At 39.5% G+C, this 20,446-nt stretch overlaps 1 protein-coding gene and 1 long non-coding RNA gene across 2 annotated transcripts in view; one reads left to right on the forward strand and one right to left on the reverse strand.

The window, feature by feature from the left end:
- Positions 1-1,058: 1,058 nt before the first annotated feature.
- Positions 1,059-8,937, reverse strand: LOC128371278 (uncharacterized). The gene is made up of 3 exons (XR_008322802.1): positions 8,756-8,937; positions 4,556-4,699; positions 1,059-1,396 (listed from the first exon to the last, which is right to left on the reverse strand). It is a non-coding gene; the product is annotated as an uncharacterized LOC128371278 (long non-coding RNA).
- A 4,527-nt stretch (positions 8,938-13,464) lies between these two features.
- ubl3a (ubiquitin-like 3a) overlaps positions 13,465-20,446 on the forward strand; it is a 38,661-nt gene continuing 31,679 nt past the window's right edge. The window contains exon 1 of the mRNA XM_053331595.1: positions 13,465-14,143. Within this exon, the coding sequence (XP_053187570.1) occupies positions 14,117-14,143 (27 nt within the window). The 5' untranslated portion in view covers positions 13,465-14,116. The remainder of the gene's footprint in view (positions 14,144-20,446) is intronic.

A 20,446-nucleotide genomic window follows, 5' to 3' on the forward strand; every position in this document is an offset into this window, starting at 1 on the left:
CAGCGCAGTTAAAAAGCCATTTCAGTCATGCTACTTTCTGCCTTTGAATGTTAACGTGATTCAAAGTAAGGAACCAATCAGGCACAACTTCTCAGTACCAGCCCACCTCTGAACCAATCACATGAGGACTGGTTCCCTCAGCATGGAACATGGAGGATAACAGTTGATTGACTGTGCAGAGAAACAACAATATCCATTTGAAAAAGCCATGCATGAGGAAATGTATTCAATATATACACACTGAGATACTCTGAACAAAGTTGTCTTATAAATATAGTTGTCTGCTGTCATTTCACACAAGATAGAGCCTGTTATAAACCTTTTCCTTCACTAGGTGATGCTATTGTAAAGGACAAATCCACGTACTGGTCACATAGTCCTTCTGTCATGTCAACATTAGGAGAGTAAAGAGCTTTCACTCCAAATATGTTAGTCTCATTTGTTTTTCTCACTAGCAGCACAGGAATATAAGAGTATATTCACAGATGTTTCAGGTCTCAGTCCTTTATTGGTGTGAGTTTCACATTTATACTCTACAGCAGGTGAGAGAAATCAGTGAGAGAAATCAGATTATCTAATCACTTCACTGCCTCCACAAGGAGAAAGAAAAATGAAGTTAAACACATGGAGGGATCAGCCATCACAATTACAGTGTATAATTGTTCATTTATTTACTTTTATGACTCAGACAAACACGATTCTCTTATTTATTTCCATGAGGCAAAAAACCCTGACAACAAATAAAAACAAAACAAAGAACTTTCCAAGAAGGAAACAGATCTGTCAGTACTGATTTGGCTGTAATCATTGCCTAGATAAATCATTTTTGTATTTTTGTATAAGCATGCATAATTGGCTGTATATGTAAGAGGCAGCAACAAAGAGAGCATTTGCATGTTTTTTGTGTTAAGTACACTTGTCTTAAGTAAGACAAGTGTTGCAAATGCTTGAGTAGGCGGCTATACAAATGTTCAGTGAAATGAAATTTGTCATCCGCCACTCATGGTTGCATCTCATGAGTCATCTTACTCCTTTTTTTCTCTGTCTGTGTGTGTGTGTGTGTGTGTGTGTGTGTTTGTGTGTGTGTGTGTGTGTGTGTGTGTGTGTGTGTGTGTGTGTGTGTATTAACATATGAGCTATGTGAACAAACTATATGTTGACTTGTACACCTTAGAAAATGTCAAGAGACCAAATGCCTGGAAAGATAGAAATACAGTATGTAGGCAAACAGACAAGAAAGTGACTAACACACAACAAAACAAAATAAATAAAATAAAGTAAAATCAAGAGAATATGCACAACCAAATAGAATAGACAATAAGTTATTTGGTGCTCATCCATCATAAGCCAAAAGAAATGGCTTCTTGTCAAGGATTCTTCAAGTCTCTGAGTCTCTCTTGGAGAAAAGAGAAAGAAAAGAGAAAAAAAAGTTTGATGCTGTTGAGGGAAAATGTATTCTTATTCATGCATTATAAATAAATTTATAAAGCACACATAAAACATTTATTAAATTTACCACAAGAAACTTTAATTTTGTGTTGATTTTAGTGGCCCCTGTGGACAAAAGCAGTAGTGTGTTTCCAGAATGAGGACTGCATTCTCCCTGAGCACCTCCGCCTCATGTTGCAAAGATCTTGGCTAACATGAGCATTTGTTTGGAAGCGAGTGAAAAAAAGACACCACTCATTTTTAGTACTATTTTTCTTTTTTACATTTTCAGGATACATAACGATGATGTATCTGTTTGTGGCATCTTAAGATGGATCATTGTAATTTGATGATGGTGAAGCAAACAAAAACTTGTTTTAATTCTGATTAGCCTATACACCAAGGTTACATGTAAGGCTCCATTCACACAAAATCTGGTAATGTGGCACCTTACCCACAGGGTTGTGTCCTCTTCATTCGCTCTCTAATTCGCTCAACCACCACGGCTCTCTCAGCTCGTTTATGCTTTTTTTTCTCGCTCTTTTTCCTCATCTTTCTTTAAGATGAATCAGGAGGCTGACAACAAGTCTAACTTTACTTTTAACGTTAATAGAAATGTCCTCCTCTCATCCTAGTAATGTCTTGGTACTCCCTCATGCTACAATGCATGTAATGTAAACATAGGGACAAGTTCCTTGTCGTTAATTTGAACTACTCAGAAAGTATTTAATACAACTTCTTTAATAAACAAGCATTGCTTTCTGGATCAAATGAGTACAGTGCTGCTGCATGCTCCAGATCTGTCAAAGTAGCAAACAAATGTATTCCTTATTTTTATAGTTTTCCAGTAATACGCCAAGCTACAATTAAGTTTCCCATAAAAATGTAACTAGGGAAATAAATTAGTACATCAACATCATTTCTGAGAGAAAGAGGTGTTTACTACAACGTTCAGCCTAAGAGTCTCATCAATCAAGAGAGGTCTGATAAACCCACTGCTCTCTACCTGCCCAGCGTCAAAAAGGTGTCAGATAAACTGGTGACAAGCTGATGAGAAAAGTTGAGCATACGCACGCTAATGGACACTAAAATTAAGCTATAATGAGAGTGAATATTGGAGTCAGGTGGCCAGAAACATGACTACTCTGAGTTTTGCTGGGTTTGGGGAGGAATTACTTTCAGATTAGCCTTAACTTTATAAACTGGTAATATGTGGTGATTTTGCATCTATCAGCTTGTTTTGATGTTGTTCTGCCCCCCGGTGAACAAAAACAAGATCATGCAGCTTTAAAGATTTACTTAAGATGATGCGTTTTTCACTGTCCTCTGGTTAAAAGTTTTAAGTTTGCTGTACCTCTGACCAAACAGGGTAAGTCTTGGGCAAATTTAATGAAATACTGCAACAACAGACTGACTCAGTGTGAGTCCTGGAGCTGGGAAAAGAAGCAGGTGAGCAAACTGTCAATCACAGCTATCAATCAACGCCCACACAGCAGACATCAAAGCTGCTAAAAGTCTTCAAAATCGTATTAATGGAGCAATAATTTCCCAAATGACCATCATCGCCCTTATTAGAGAGCCCACTTAACAACAGGGACCATAATGACTTAATGAAAAAAATATTGACTGAGAATTTTTAGAGAGAAGTTGATCCTTTTTCATTTTTTCACCCCAATGTACACCTGTATGCCATTACAGGAAGGTGCAAGGTGAGAAGCAGCATTACAAAACCTGTGTGTAGGATTTAATAGCATCTAGCAGTGAGGTTGCAAAAAACACATGAGGCCCTCTCTAGAGCCAATGTTTGGTTTGTCCATTCTGGGTTACAGAGGAAACATGCGGTCTCCATAGAAGAGGACCCACTCCCTATATAGATATGAAGTGCTCATTCTAAGCTAACAAAAACACAACAAATTTTATTTTCAGATGATTATACACTAATTTAAACATAATTATGAATATTATATTCCATTCCTGCCAAGTTCTGCTGTTCTTGTTCTGCTAGATGCCACTAAATCTTACACACTGGTCCTTTAAGAGTTTCAACTGCTAAAGTTTAAACATCCATTCCCTGATCTTGTCATAGGACCGAATAGCTACCCCTCCTAACCAAACTTTCCTCCAAACTTCCTGATAATGATTTTAAAATCTTCAAACCGGAGCTGGAGTGAAGATTGCGGTTTTCGACTAAGTATACTTTGAACAGGGTATTATGAGTAAATTTGTCCCACTGGGTTATATTATCAGACTCTCCTAAATGAAACTCTTCTATGTGGGATTAGGACACAGATTTGGCACACTCATTAATGGAATGGTTATCAGCTAAAATCATCAAACTGATTAAAATTAAAACCTGATTGAATATTAGTAGACATACAGTGTACCCATGTCAAGGACACACCAGCAATATAGTTTCATTATAGGGTCCAAAAACAATCACATGAACACATGCAGAACATACAAACTTTGTGAGCCTTATAATTTAATATAAATATTAAAATGATATAATTTTCCTTTTTTTGTTGATTTTCATTATTTGTCACAGTGGTTTTGAATGCACTCTGGGTTTTTTAAGGCTGTAATGTAAAGTGTTGTTGGACTGTATTATGTTGGAGGTGAGATGAGGTACATGAATGCATTATATCAAATGGTTTGTAATTTTCCAGATCGTCTCTGTAACCTTCTTATAGCCGCTATCCGGCTCATTTTCTGCACTTTTTATTTCTTGTATCATGAGGAAGCGATCATTTAATTTGGGATCTCTTTCACTAGCAGTAATTTAATTAGGTCAAACAAGTTCCTCTGGTAAAACCCTGAATTGCTCGCATAATTTTAGGCCATCAGTGTCTGATCAACTTTGTGTGTATTTGAGTGCGTGTTTGAGTGGATTTGAGTACACACACAGACACATCCTCCCTTGACTTAAAGCCAGTGAATTTCAGCTGATGGAAACCAAAGCAGGAAGTCAGGCGCCGACAGCAGGGAGAACACACGCACATGCACACGCATAGCATAAAGATAATGCTTGTATCTGTGTATCTGAATATATTTTTAGGACACTTATTTGTTACTATTATGTTGTTATGTGCCTGAAGTTTTGCAATATGAGAGGAGTTTGTTGACTTACCGTATATATCCCTATAGATTATGTTCGTGTCCTTGTTGGTGAGTCAGGCTAAGATTTGTTAAGCTCTCTCTCTCTCATTCTGAATCTGTGTTTCTCTTTTAAGCTCTGCAAATAGTTGCTGTTGACGAATCTGCTGTGTCCTGTCTGTGAAAGACAAAACCACACAACAAAACAGCATTCACCTCAGATGACTCAAAAAAGCATCCTGGAGGCATCCTGGAACAAACACCAATCAAGTGACCACCTGCAAAACAATGACTACTTGAGAATTGAGCCCAGCAAAAACATGTTGTCCTATTACTTGTTTGGTAGATTTACACATACTCTTGTAATGAAGACCAAATGAAGCAGAGGGCATGATCTGTTCATTCTGTGACTAAATCAAGCTCAGTTGTGACCATAGGATAAACATGGAGTGGAAACAGCTCCAATCCAAGCTGTCTCACAATCCTCTTATGCTTTTTGTTTTGAGCTCTGTAGGGAAGACCACAGCTCATCTAATCACAGCTATTCTGTGTGAAAATTACTGCCTGGCTCCCCATGGTAGCACCAGTAGGGCCCTCTACTTTATACCTGGCGAGTCATCACGAGAGAGGAAGGAATGGTAAGAGAGGAGGCTAAAGAGGGTGAGGTGAAGAAGAAAGTGGAGGCTGACTTAGGTACGTGGAGGTTGGCGCTGCCTGTGGTTAGCTCTATCAACACAGCTGTGTGTCCACACCCTGGTAGAGCTCAACTGCAACTGTGTGCCTGTGTGTGTGTGTCAATAATGAGTGACTGTTACTAAAGCAGTGGAAAGTGTCGAGACATCATCACAACAATAGACAGTGTTATTATGCAGCAGCAGGCAGGTAGTGAAATAACAGTGTTTAAACCTATGTACAGACTTTGCAGTGTCACCGTGACAACTAGACTTCCTCTTTTACAGTGTTTTTTATTCCATTATGATACTATTGTACAAGTTGCAAGTATGTTCCTGATTTCAAAAACATAGAGAGAGAAAGAGAGACAGAAAGAAAATTAAATTAGTTGAGTTTTTGTTTTTTCCACTTTGGTGTTAAAGTCTTTGGTATTTTATATTAAAAGGGTCATTGTTGTCAGCATGAAAGTGTTAAGCAATGTAAGTGGCAATATTATATGTTTCTGTCTGAACCAAAAATCCTCATGGTGAAAGATGCAATAGCAGAAGATCACCAAAGTCATCAAGACTCATTGTCAGCTGTCAAAACCTGGCTCAAGGCTGGACAAAGGAGAGGAGACTATATATGAGTTGTAAGTAAGACAAACTAAAGACAACAAACCAGAATGGAAGCCAGGGGAGAGACAAACGGCTGGCTACCACCTGGTTATCTAGAGTATCTCTGAATATCCCTGAGTACCCAACCTTCCCCCAGGCTCCTGCAGCAAGAAAGGAGTCCTGTACAAAGAGGACTGTAACACCTCATAAAGATGAGGTTCAACCTCAAACCCTGGAAAAAGAGAACAACATTAATTACATCATTTACAGTTAAAACTGGCATTCTCACTGAGGACATTAAGTCCCTTTGAATCCCAAAGGTTTAAATTAATACATGAGATAACCACAAATGTCTGTACAAAATGTTGTGCTAGTCCAGTCAGTAGATATTAAGATATGCTGGATACAGTTTGATATGCTGGTGGCACCAGAAGAAAGTCAAGGAATCAACAGTGTATTTAAGATTCATCCTCTGGGGAATATGAATGCCTGCCCACAATTCATCCAACAGATGTTAAGATATTTTATGTTGAACCACAGTGGCGGACCAACTAAGAATGCCATTCATACAGCCGCTAGCATGGCTACAAATGTACAAAGACTCCGTGTTTCTGTCTCTCGTTCTCAACCACAACAGGAAGATGTACAGTTGGATAAGCTGGTATACAGTAACCAACCCATAAGAGATAAGAGTTTATGTTATTTTAATGACCTTGAGATGGACCAGCTAGAGTGTTACAAACACACACACATAAACACACATGGAGCCATCAGCCCCCTCCGCACCTTTTATGCCCTCATATACACACATATATACTGTACGGTAGTTTTAGGATGGAGAAATCTGCCAAACTGCTGCATTCCTTAACATTACTCAAACAGATAATACATGACTTGCTTGTACATACTGTATGCAGAGAACCAGTCTGACTTGTATTAGATGTGATTCATAAGAACACATAGGCCAATGAAAGCTTGTCAGTTGAACAGGATAAACAGGCCGAGTTAATTTAGACTGAAAAGAACCTCCCTGGGACATGCTGTACTCATACAAACACATAAAATGCTAAACAACTCCCACTCGCAGGTAACAGAAAGAGATAAGATAGGCATCTACTCTCCCAGAGGCAGGCATACAAAATACAAGTACTGAGCATGTACTTTATTCCCCTTCTGTGGCAGACAGATGGCAAAAACGTGAGATGATGACAAACTAGTTTTTATAACCGAGGTGGGGGAAGCTTTTAACAATGATGAGGGCGTGAAAAACACACAACGTTAGTTCACAACACAGTAACTTGAAATCACACAGACAACTTTTTGTTTCAGATTTAACCTTTAGCAAAAGGTCTATCAGGTGGATCTAAGGACAAATCCCTGTGTATATTTACTACTCAGTATGTTAGACAGGTGGGCAGATTAGAAAAGCTCCCCCCTCCACCTGATCCCCACAACAACAGTTCGTCATATATAAGCTTCGGGTTTAGGTTATCTCTGGGTAAGTCCGAGCCAAATCCAACTCAGGTTTAGACTATTGCTTTTAAGACGGACCTGATCCAAAGTAATGAAGCTAGCTCTTTGAGGACTGGTGACATTGTACCAGAGCTGTCAGTCAACAAGAAGAATAAGACCTGTTCATGTGAATCAAAAGGACAGAGTATTTCAAACACAGGCAGTCAGCAGAAACAAGACTAGGGGATCACAGCCATGCAAGCAGCTCTGTGTGGCCATACCACCGAGTGTACAAGCTTTGAGCTTGGATTGAGCATGTGGTTACGACATGGCGAGTCATGTGCACAATATGCTATAGGCATTCAAGTGGTTAAGTCACAAAAACACTGCTGCTAGGCAAAATGGACGCCAAAAGACATTATATTATTATCATTAATATTAATGTTACTTTCAGCATTTTGAAGCCACCAAGGATAACAATTTAACCAGCTAGCGAGCAGGTAATGAGGCCGTTGGAATATCAAAATTTTCCACTGACACAATTTAAAATGACAAGGTAAAACTTGACTAAAATAACAATTCATTAATTCCACCGAAAAATGAACTTCCATGTCCTCCACCATTTCTTAACTATAATTATCAAAGTATAAAACACTGTAAAAAAAAAGTCACAAGCCTCTGCCCCACAAAATCAACTCAAGCTTCACATATCTGCTTTAAATGATCATTTTTCAATCACATTCTGACCGACCAGATAAAGACTGAGCCACACCACTGATCTCGCGCTAGCGTGGTACAATATATCCTGGCCAACATTATACTTTAACTTTTTACTTTTTTGTGTGTCTTTCATTATTTTAAATGATGCTTATATTCTGATGAAAATGCTCAAAATCTCACAGTGACTGAATCTGATTGAATGACTGTGAATAGCTTAAATAGCTCTGCTGTCACTCTCAGTGTTGGTATGTTTAGTCCTAATCTACTACCCAAAAATCAGCTGGCAAATTTGTGTATACACAAACTTTTTCACCATGTCATGTGTTAGAGGTATCTGGTCATAAACCAAAGTAGTTGAAAAGCTAAAGGGACAACAAAAATGATAACAATTCATCCTGAGGGGCGGCATGATTGTGTGTAACAAACTTCTTGAAACCTACGGCACTAAAGGAAAAGTCAGATGATCTCTTTGGATAAAGTCTTTGGTATTCATCCTCTGGGCAACCTGGCAAAAGATGAGAAATGAAAAAAGTACAGAAGAGAAGAAAAAAGACATACATACAGATACAAATATTCAATGGTATACAGTAAATTAACTTTTTTGTGAGTCATCCAAGTCAATTGTGACATTTGTTTCTGGAAAGACAAAACATGGACATTATTTTTCATTGCTTTGAGTGCCACATATAACTCCATTGACTTCCATTGTGTTCATGTGGGAACAGAGATGATATCTCAAAACCTGCATAAAACCTAATTCACCTGCATTGCTGTATATGAAGGGATGAACTCACCGTTTAATAACATGACGGTCAGTGTTCTGCTCGTTGAGTTCTCTCAACCAGGGACTGATGGGCATGAGGAAGACTGTAGACTTTCAGGAAGGGGACATATAACAGCATGATATGGTTATGGTGGAGAAATAATTGCTCACACCTCCTCTGTGAGCACCGAACTGAATTGTCCTCTCAGTCAGGGGGTGTGAAGCGTCATGCTGGGTGTTGTGTTGCGTCGGTGGCTCCCAGTACCAACCTTTCCGCCACAGTCCGAGCTCAAAGTCTGCTTTGGCTTCTCAGAATAGCTGATGACACACAGTGCATGTTAATAATCTGTGGGAAACATGGGGAGGCAGTGGTGGCAAAGCAGTGTGATGTTTGATTTCTGCTATGCTGAGCGTCAGGGTTTATATATGGAGCAGTGGCAACTACCAAATGTGTTTGCATGCCGCCCTTCAAAGCCGAAAAGCAGCAACTGTTTAGTAGTGACACAGAAGACAGAAATAGATCAAAGTTTATCTTCTGTTCTGACAGTGTGCAAGTGGATATAGTATACTGCTTAAACTCTCATCTTGCACTGTGATCTTTAAATCCCACAAAAAAGTAGCTAATTCCGCTTCCTTTTCAATGCTGATAAACTTTATATGTGTGTGTTTCACTTCTACAACATGTCTTCCTGTGGTGTGTGTGTGTGTGTGTGTGGTCTGAGCAAGGCAGCAGGTGCTTAGATGAAAACCTAAATGAGAACACAGTCAAGAGGCTTAGAGGATTACAGAGTTGTATTGTCTTTACACAAAATGTAGCATTTATATTTGATCAGCAGACCTTAAAGAGAGGAACTAAGGGACTATAAAGGTGACCCAGCGCTTCACATTACACAGACCTGCACTGTTGTACAAGTACAGGCAACTGCTGAGGAGGGAAACACAGGTTGGATAGACAGACCGACAGGCACACACTCACACACACACACACACACACACACACACACACACACACACACACACACACTTCTATCAATGTGATCCAGATACAGTTTGGTTTTGTTGGGAAGATATGACCAGCAGGTCAAATAATGAAACACAAGCATTTATGGTTAAATGTACCATCAGGCTCAACATCAGCAACAAAATCACAGCATAAATCATTTCTTTTACATCCAGTTTTTAATCCTTTTCTAAATCACTCACTCATTTCAATTATATCATCCAGTTGGTCAATTTTTTAAATATTTTCTGACATATTATAGATTAAACAATTCAGTCAGTCAATTAGAAAATAATCAAGGGATTAATTGATAATGAAAAAATTCACGAGTTCCATCCCTACTTCATTCGTGAGCTAAATAATACACTGACCTTCATTTTAAAATGATAGCCAGCTAAAACACATTCACAGCTCACTGTGTTTGTGCTGGCATGCTCACGCTTGTGTGTGTGTGTGTGTGTGTGTGTCAGATTCACTACCCCCTCTCCACTCTCCCTTTATGGTGGGGAGATTAGGTAGTTAATCCTGTAGATCTCAGAGAAAAAGCCACTCCTGATGCCACAATGGATTTCACTCAGTCCACCAGAGAGGACAGACCTGCTGCCGATACGCATCTCGACCTCTGACGGAAACAGGGCCCACACACACACACACACACACACACACATACACCCACCCACACACACACACACACACACACGCAGGAGCACTTCACCAAGGACAGGATATTATATTACATATGTATTAGATGTATGCTATAAATAACCTGACAACCATATTGAACTAATATCATGAACCTGTGATCTGTCTCTTTCCAGGTTTTTTCAACATCTTTTCACTGCATTAAGTATTTCTTTTTGCTGCTTAACAAAAGCCATTAGTCTGTTGTTTCATGTCTGTAAGGTGTTCAGTCTTAATGGCAGCATGTGCTTGAGAGTTGAACAGTCCTGGATACTAATTGGCTAAACTATTGATTAAGTGATTAGAGAAGCAGCCTTGTTACCTTGCTTTATCCCTTAAGTCACCACTCATTTTGAATTGACTGTCATTATTCATGACTGCAAATGCAACTGTAAATAATGCAGTTTTGAGTATTAGTGAAATTCTGCCACTGTCTGTAGCAGAATTTCAGTCAACATATTACCAGACCAACTAGAAAACTGGATGGGATTTTTGAGTCCTACTTAACGGACATGTCTGAATGTAATTACACATCTGAGCAGACCAAAAGTACATGCAAAATTCCCAAAGGCTCCATTCTGGGACCTCTTCTGTTCAACATCGACTAGCTCAGATTTGGGAAAACATCAAAATATGTTACCAAAGTAGAGACGATATCACCAGGGGACTATCATTTTTTTCAATTACACAAAGACAAAACTTAAGTAATTGCTTTTGGAGCCAGAAATCTTGTAGTCATGGACTCAGACCTAAAATTTAACAGCCACAGTAAGACAATTACAAAGTCAGCTACTATCACCTTAATAATATATCAGGAATAAAAAGGACTTATATCTCAGCAGGATTTGGAAAAAGTTGTCCATGCAGTTATCTTCAGTAGACTCGACTATTGTAATGGTGTCTTTGCAGGTCTCACTGCTGCTCGAGTCTTTACTAAGACCAAGAAAGTGATCACATCAATCCAGTTCTCAGATGTTTACACTTGCTTCCTGTCTGTCAAATAATTTATTTTAAAATACTACTGTTGGTTTGTAAAGCATTGAAAAGGCCAGAATACATTTCTGATTTGCTGCTATGTTATGAACCAGCCAGACCCCTCAGGTCATCTGGGACAGGTCTGCTTTCTGTTCCCAGATTCTTAACTAAACATGGAGAAGCAGTGTTCAGTTTTTATGCTCCACATATTTGGAACAAACGTCCAGAAAACTGCAGGTCTGCTGAAACTCTCAGTTCCTTTAAATCAAGGATCTGAGGACTTCTCTATTTGCTGCTGCCTTTTGTTAAATCAAATAATGATTCATTTGTTACAAAGCACTGTAACTTTTACTCTTGTATTTTATTCATGTATTATTCTATTTTATCTTATTTTTGTTTTCTATTCTCTTGACTGTTTTTGGTTGGATTTACATGTCCTCTAATGGTGCGTTTCCTTATTCTGGATGCTTTTAATGGTTTATGTAAAACACTTTGAATTTCCTTGTTTAATATATAAATAAACTTGCCTTGCCTCACTATTGTGAACCTGAGAAGGTTGAAAGACATTAAATCCAGCTCTAGTAATGGTATTCTACAGCTGACCCTGAACTTTGACCTTCTCAGAGGTAACAGACAGAAAAAGCAGTCAATAAGGTATCATATTCTTATTCTGTGCTGTTAAAATAAAAAACTTACAGCTGCTCAATTAATGGAGACTTTTTACAGCAGCAAAACAGGAACTTAATATGTATTACTTGTCTTTGGCTGAGATGTAGAACATAAACATTAGCAGTCTATCAAAAATGATGTATTTCCTTTTTTTGTGGAAAGGTTCTATGGACTATCCACACTCACTTTCCTCTCTGTGTCTCTTAATAAAAAGAAAAAACTTCCCACCCTGCCAGGAGGTATGTTCAGTTATTCCACCAAACTGCACAATCTCCTACCAAAGCTCTCACTATACTTTCAACACTCACTTTTCTTGTTTCACCCCCTTAATCTGTGGACTGCCGCCATGTTCTTAAAGGGGTTGACGTCAAGCAGCACAGAGAGAAACATCAACTCGGAAATGGAGTGTTTTCAGCTTCAAAATAAAGCATAAACTAATACTCTAATAAAACTCTATAAACATTCAGATCAGAAATCTATTATTACAACAGGGTTGGATTTAAACCAAAATATTGTGACAGGAGTGCCAAGATAATATATGGCTTTCAGGTTTGAATAAAAATGAATAGCACAATCTCTAAAATGAACAAAATAATGAAAAAATGCTGCTTCCATGTTATGATTGGATACTGGTTGGTACATAAAAATTTAGACCTCTTGAAAGACATTTTGAAATGTCAGCAGGAAAAGCACAGTTGTAAATGATAATGAAAAATATGAATTCCTTTAGTTCAGTTTGAGGGTCCTGCTATTCTGCATGCTGGCTCAGTGTTATGACACCTGAATGTTAATAAGACAGAGGTTTTCTTTGTTAGGATTACCTTCCACGTTAGCACATTTACTCAATACTACTTGAGGTACAACAAGTACAACCTGAGGTTATACACTTGAATATGTTCATTTTATACCAATTTCTTTACTTCTACTCCATTACATTACAGAAAATAGCATTTTTTTTTATTGCACTACATTATTCAAAAGCTGCATTTGCTTGTTACTTTTTAGATTGTTCTACATATTGTACAAAATGTATAATCAGTTTATGAAACTGACATGTAACCAACAGCAAACGAAACACTAAAAATGTGCTCCATCTTGACGGACTGTATAAAAATGCCATTAAAATACATGTCAAAGCACTAATAATATGCAGATCATTATTATATGAAGATCAAATTATTATCTATTCGACAGATAGATAATTAGAATATAGAAATTTAAACTTTTAAACGATATGTCTTGAAATATGAGTGAATGGGGCTCTTTGGTTTAAACGATTAAAAAAAGAAAAAGTAGTATGCTGTGCAGATAAAAGTTTAAAGTGGTTTAATATTGGAAAAAGGAACCGGATGTGCCTCGTCCTTTTTCCATAACGAGCTGCAGCTTGACATCAGTGTGGAGGATGACAGCTGAGAAAAGGTAGAGCAGCGAGAGCGTACTCAGCTACGGTAACAACAATCAGCACTAACTCCCGTTTTAACGAGAAGGACCGAGACATTTCACCGTGTAACGCCTTTTATACCAACCTTCCGGCAGTGTTTGGGTTCGTTCCAGGACGGGAACCCACCGTAAATCTTGCGGATATTATTTCTTTTTTTTTGCCCTTTTCACCAAAGAGAGAAAAAGGTCGGTGTCCGGATGTGCCAGCAGTGTTGGGTTTTTCGCATGGCGTAGGCACCTTTTTTTTTCTACAGCAGGATATTCTTGATGTTTGGAGGGTCCCAGGAGGCCCTCGGGTCGACATCTTATCCCCATTAACATTATTCACACTTCCCGAAATTAACCGATTTCTGAGGAAAATGAGCCACGACATGATTGTGCAATAAGAGAGCAGGAAGCGTTGTAACACGTCTCGACTGTGTTGTGACTGTGGAGAGAGCGAGTCACCAGGAATAAACTGTGCTTCCTTTCTTTTTCTTTTTTCTTTACACGACTCGCTTTTTCAGAGCTTGTGAGAGCTTTCACAAGACAGACGACAAAAAGAGGAAATATATTTCCCCCCTCGTGTTGTGTGAGTGTGAGTGTGTGTGCAAGTGTGTCTGAACCGGGACCGGGAAAACCTTCACGATGACGGGCAGTACCCCAGCAGACATGGTGAGACAATTTAATGTCACTTTTTCTTTTGCACTTAACCTTTTTATTCATTTATTCCTGGAAGCTTTTGAGATTAAAAACTGGAACAGAACGTGACCTCTAAGGCTGGTTTCATTCAGGGCTGATGAATATATATTGTATGCGTTGTCTTTTCCTGGTTTAAAGGCTGCAGTAGGCTACAGTGAACTTACAAGACTGTTCTGGTTGTTCTATTATTTGCATGTACCTACATTGTCATTAGCCTATATCCACATTATTGATGACTAGATCATTTTGTAAATATTTAGTGAGAGCACCAATACAATATTGACATCAAGATCAAGGCAAAACATATAGTGATATTGGATTTGGTCCATATTGCCCAGCCCTTACTTCATTTATCCACAGTATTGAGTAGATAGCTCTGTAGGCACAGTAGTCTATGACATGAACTAGGCTATAGGCTACAAACTGGTGGTGCTAAAAGTTTGGCTTGTGGATCTCCACGGCTGACAGGGTAGGAAACTGTGACTCTAAGAACAGGTTCACAGTAGTTCAAGTCTGTTTTAAAACAGCCAGGTGCCTAAATCAACATTAAAATAAGGGTTTCTTGCATTAATAAGTCCTTCCTGTTCATACTGGCCATCAGAAGATCCCCTCATAATGCACTTTCCATGTAAGTGATGGGGGCCCACAAACCTTTTTCTCTGCAAAAAATGTATTTAAAAGTTTATCTGAAGCTAATAGGAAGCTTGAACTGTCCAAATGAGTCAAATCAAAAAGATATCTTTCAACTTTACAGTCTTTAAAGCCTTTTTGGTGCCAAAGTCTCATTTGACATTCGTGTCACCCCAACAACAAATGCTTTTTCGGAAATGGACCATCTTGACCCAGCCATCATGACTATGGACCTCCAGTGCATCACCTGCCCAGCTTCTGCTTCAGTAGATGAATGAATGGCATTCTACTATACGTGTCTAAGCAGTGTCTTTGATCTTCACGCCCCTGTCATGATGCACAAGGTTGATTTTTCCCTCTCTGCTCCCTGGTTCGCTCATGACCTGGAAAATAAAAACAGCTGAACATGTCCTGGGCGACACTTCAGAGACTTGATGTTCTTAAACTGGCTGTCTGTGAACATCAACGGACTTACTCAACGTCCCTTAAAAATGCTCAGTCACAGTTCTACTCCAGCTTAATTAATAACCATCTTGGCAAGTATCTTTCTTCTGCCATAAATCATCTCCTGAATCATCTTCATTGTCCCCAATTGAGGCTACAGAGGAGCGATGTAACAGCTTCACTGACTTTTTCAGTGCCAAGGTCAACAATGTCCGCTCTCTGATGTCCAGCTCTTCCTCTCTGCCTCCTCTTGTCATCCACTCTCTGTCTGGGAGCTCGCCATCTCTCCTCCATTTTGTGGATCACACTATTATTTTAGAGCGTCTCCACACTGCCATTGGACTGTCAGACTCTGCACTTCAGTGGATTTGGTTGTACCTTTTCAGCAGGACTGAGGATATCTCACTGGGAGGATGTAGGTCTAGACCACTCCCTATCACTTATGGTGTTCTGCAAGGATTGGTTCTCTGCCCCCTCCTTTTACCATTTACATGCTGTCATCAGTAGACGTGTGATATGCGGATGATACCCAGCTATACTTCAGAAGTGCCCAAAGCCCTTCTGCAGCCATGACAACGTCTTAGCACCTGTCTCAAGGAGATGAAGGTTTGGATGGTCACTAATTTCCTCCAGTTAAACAACAGCAAAACTGAAGTTCCCTTTGTTGGCGCTCCACACAAGATTCATCATCTCACCTCTGACAGCCCTTTCCTCCTCAGTCGCTAATCTTGGTGTTAAGTTTGACCCTCAGCTGACTTTTGATGACCATGTTAGACATCTGGGCAAAACATCTCTGAACTCTGCCCCTGTCTAACCCTGTCATATGCAGAGAAACTTGTCCTTGCCTTTATCTCCTCAAGACTGGACTATGCAATACTGTCTTTACAGGGATCCTTGGAAGAAGCATCCAGGAGCTCCAGTAGATTCAGAACAACGCTGTCAACGCTGTCTGATGAAAGTGCAAAAACACAAACATATAACACCAATTCTGGATTCTTCTTCAGGATTGACTCCAAAGTTCTGCTACTCACACACAAGCCCATCCACAGACCTCCCTACCTACAGAAACTTATAGCACAAACCTCCACCCGCACCCTCAGATCTGCCAGCAGCCTGCTCCTCCAGACCCCCAACTCTAAGCTCTGCACAATGGAGGATCAAGTCTTTTATCACTATTTTCTTCATGTTGTGTGCTCCATGTTAATGCTGTTCTTCCACCATAGCTCAACAGGGAAACACAAAGAGGGAATTCTATGCTAAAATGATTGTAAATGTGATGGTAGATATCACAAGGCAGTAAACAACTTGATATGCTGACTCAGACTGCTGAAGCGCCATATACACTTAAAATAAACTTTTAAATGACTGTTTGGACACTTTGGATTTTGTCCCCTGTCACTTACATAGAATGCACATTTGAGGGGTATCTTGTAATAGCAGGTATGAACAGGAGGAATGGTTACATCAAGGAACATCTCTTTCGGTGTTCTTTTAAGGCAGACTTGGAAATATTGTGAACTTGTGAATCCTTAAATTGTCAGATTGTTTTACCCTGAACTATGAATAACATGGACCTTACATTTTTGCTGACCATTAAGCTTAAGTATTATTTACTACAGTTCCACACAGTCATTGATTTAATTTAATTTCTGTGTGGTTTGTTGTGTGTGTGCAGCTTCAGTTGAAAAGTCTGCACTGAATTAGTTCATAATGGTAATGTAAGTTTGACAAGTTGAAAAAATGATGCTTTATTATATTTAATTAACTTGTTGATTGAGAAATTGAATCATCAGTAAGTTTGATAATTAAGTAGTTGATGTAATTTAACGAAAACATTGAAAACATTAAGAGGCATTAGCTGGTTCCAGTTTATTCTCTGTTTTATATGATTGTAAATTGAATATATTTTGACTTTGGGTTGTTGGTCAGACTAAGGAAACAATTAGAGGATGTCAACATGGGCTCTTAGAACTAGTGATGGGGCTTTTTTCAGTATAGACTAAACAATTAATCAGATCAGAAAAATATTTGACAGACTAATGAAAATGAAAATAATCATTAGTTAATGCCATAATGCTCACTGTGATGCATTATGCAAAACTAGCACGTTTCATGAGTGTGCTAAATGATTTCCATATTGCATGTAAATGAATGTAGGCCATCTGCATCATGGAAAGGTCAACAAAACACATTCACATTCTAAAACACTGCAACATTTTGTTGGATAGCAACAGCTGAAATATGCCATTGTTTACTGTGTAGATGAGACAATGGGTAGTAAAGTTTGTAATACAGTTTGGAATAAAATATCACCTAGGTAAAAGACCAGGCTTAATGTAAATAAAAATCCATTTTCATTCAGTGTTTTCTCTGCCCCCTGTGGCATTCTGAGTACACTGGGTTTTCACAAGAACATTGGATTTAATTCAGTGAAACATGAGTCAAGACTTCGAACTTGAAACATGGTAAAACAGCCACTGTTGCCCAGTTAGATCATACTTGTTCCTCATCCAACAGCATTCCTCTTTGATCTGATATCAAATCACTTCACTGTTATCCACTCTGTATTTCATGTTTGGCATTTTATGAATCCCTGGCATTGCAAGATGCAAGACTGTAAAGAGACAAGAGATTAGGATGAGGTTAGGTGCTCTCCTGCTGGGTTGGACTGCATACACAATGACTGGTAATTACATTGATACTAGAACCCCATGATGTCATACCTACTGATGTAGTGGTACATTACATAGTAAAAGGAGGCTAAACTTTGACGACTAGTCTGTGATTCATATCAGGTCACTTTATCAACTTTAAAGACGTTATCCTCATGTGATTTACTTATTTGTTTTAGCTTACTCACTCAGGTGTGTGTGTGTGTGTGTGTGTGTGTGTGTGTGTGTGTGTGTGTGTGTGTGTGTGTGTGTGTGTGTGTGTGTGTGTGTGTGTGCACGTATTAGGAAGTGTCATCACAGAGATTAACGTCAGCTTCTCGTGGGTGAGCTTTTGCACACCTTAAAATGCATTTAAAATGTGTTTAGTTTGGTTTACCTGGTCTTAAGCGTAATATTTCCTCAGTCATCTTTGCTGAAAGTGCACAGTGGCTCTAAGAATACCTCCAGAGATATGTATAGAAAGGATAAACCTTGTAATGTGCCCCGCCACGCGGAGATAAGCTATCCCAGCTGTGCCTGTGCTCCTGCATGTCGAGGCTTGGCTGATCCCCTGGACAGCAGGTCCATTATGTGCTCAGGATGTTGGGATATTGCTGTGAGGAAGTTAGAGGTGAACCGGCTTCTATATGTATATGTTGTCCGGTCAAAGCTAAAGCATTTAAGTATAGCATATCGTGAAGGAATTTCAGTGGATCATGGATAAAATCATGAACCGAATCTTCCATTTCCTGACCTGGTATGAACGGTAGCTAAATCCTCAGTGCAAGGTCAGTCCTAAAGAACTTTGATACAGGATATGGGGTTGTGTCACCATCTGTGTGGATGTTTGGTTGCAATTTTATGAGTCAGTTTACAGTTGTGTTGGTGTTCATTCAGCCACTTTGGTTCAAGCCTCCATCCGACCCACCAGACTGTCTTTGAACAACACCCTGAATCCCTGTGAGCTCATGCCTGATCTGTGCTCTGAGAATTTCCCTTCCAGGGGAAATATCACTTAATTATTGCATCATTTATCCCCAGCGCTGGGTATAAAGTTCATTTGTAAATTAATAATACTTTTTCAGAAAGCATGGATTTTATCTATGCCAGAGCTGCTGTTTTCAAGTTCCTGTTATTAACATGCCTACAGCAGAAAGGTCAAATTCTGCCGTTTTGAGACTTCTGTGTGTGTAAATGATCAGAACAATTCCTTCCCTTTGTGGCTCAGCTTAATCTATACATCAAATTGGCTCTGTGTGCTCCCCAAGGAAATGTGGGGAAGTATCAGCTATCTGCATTTAACTCTTCCTGTGTGGTTGAAATCAGCAGCAGATGCACATTCTCTCCTCTTTTTCCCCATGTCCTCTCCTCTCTCTCTCTCTCTCTCTCTCTCTCTCTCTCTCTCTCTCTCTCGCTCTCTCTCTCTCTCTCTCTCTCTCTCTCCCTCTCTCTCTCTGTGTCAGTCTGTGGAAGGAGCTGGTGAGTGTGTGTGTGTGTGTGTGTGTGTTGTAAAGGCTGTATAGAGTGGGAGTGAGAGTAGGAGGAGAGAAGATTGTTGGTGCCAAACATTGTGGGTGAATGAATCTGAGAGAAAGAATAGGAGAAGGAGTAGTCATTCCTCTTGAGAATGGAGGATGTTTTCCCCCCCCTCACCCTCCCTTCTTGGTAGGAGGAAAAAAAAGGAGGGGGGAGGGAGAGGAAGAGTTAAGGATGAGGAGGTGAGGGGGTACTCAAAGAGAGTGAATTACCTTGCTCCAAGCATACCTCAGAAGTGCTGACAGGGTCCAAATGGTCCCCATGGCAACAGTGGAACGCTTGGATCATGGGTCTGTGTAAACCCATGTGAGTGTGTAAGAGTATGCAGAGGGTTAGGGTGAGGGGTGCAGGTATGTATGTGTGTGTTTGTAACAAGGAGCAGACAACAGAGAGAGCTTTGCAGAAGCAGGAGGAGAATAAAGCAGCTTCAGAGTTCAGATAAGCTCTCTGTATGAATACACTCAGAAAACAGTGAGTCCCATGGAGCGTAGAATGAATTTCAAACATCTTCGCTTTCGATTTGTCCCAGAACAGCAAGACAAGACGGGGAGATCAGGTACACACACACACACACACACACACACACACACACACACACACACACACACATCCTTTCTAATAAGGGTTTATCAGTTGGAACTAATTCCTTCATAAATGGCTAGCTTTATAGATCAGTTATAAATAGAGTTGCAACAATTAGCAAATCCACAGAAGATTAACCGCACATTTTTAAAGAAAAAATGTTCAAATTCTCTTGATCCACCTTCTTAAATATGAATCTTTTCTGGTTTCTTCAGACTTCTGTGACAGTAAGCTGAATATCTTTTGGATTAGAAGAAGGCCAGACATTTTAGGTTCCGTCTGAGAAAGGGTTCTACACATTTCTCACCATTTTCTGACATTGTAAAGGTAGAACTATGCAGGATTTGTCTGTTGGTGTTTGTGAACAAAACATTCAAAGTTGGCCCCTCGTACCTGGCTCAACAACACCAGCGAGCTGAGAGAGAGACAGAGA

The sequence above is a fragment of the Scomber japonicus genome, chromosome 13 (genome assembly GCF_027409825.1).
Source record: "Scomber japonicus isolate fScoJap1 chromosome 13, fScoJap1.pri, whole genome shotgun sequence".
NCBI classification, from domain to species: domain Eukaryota; kingdom Metazoa; phylum Chordata; class Actinopteri; order Scombriformes; family Scombridae; genus Scomber; species Scomber japonicus.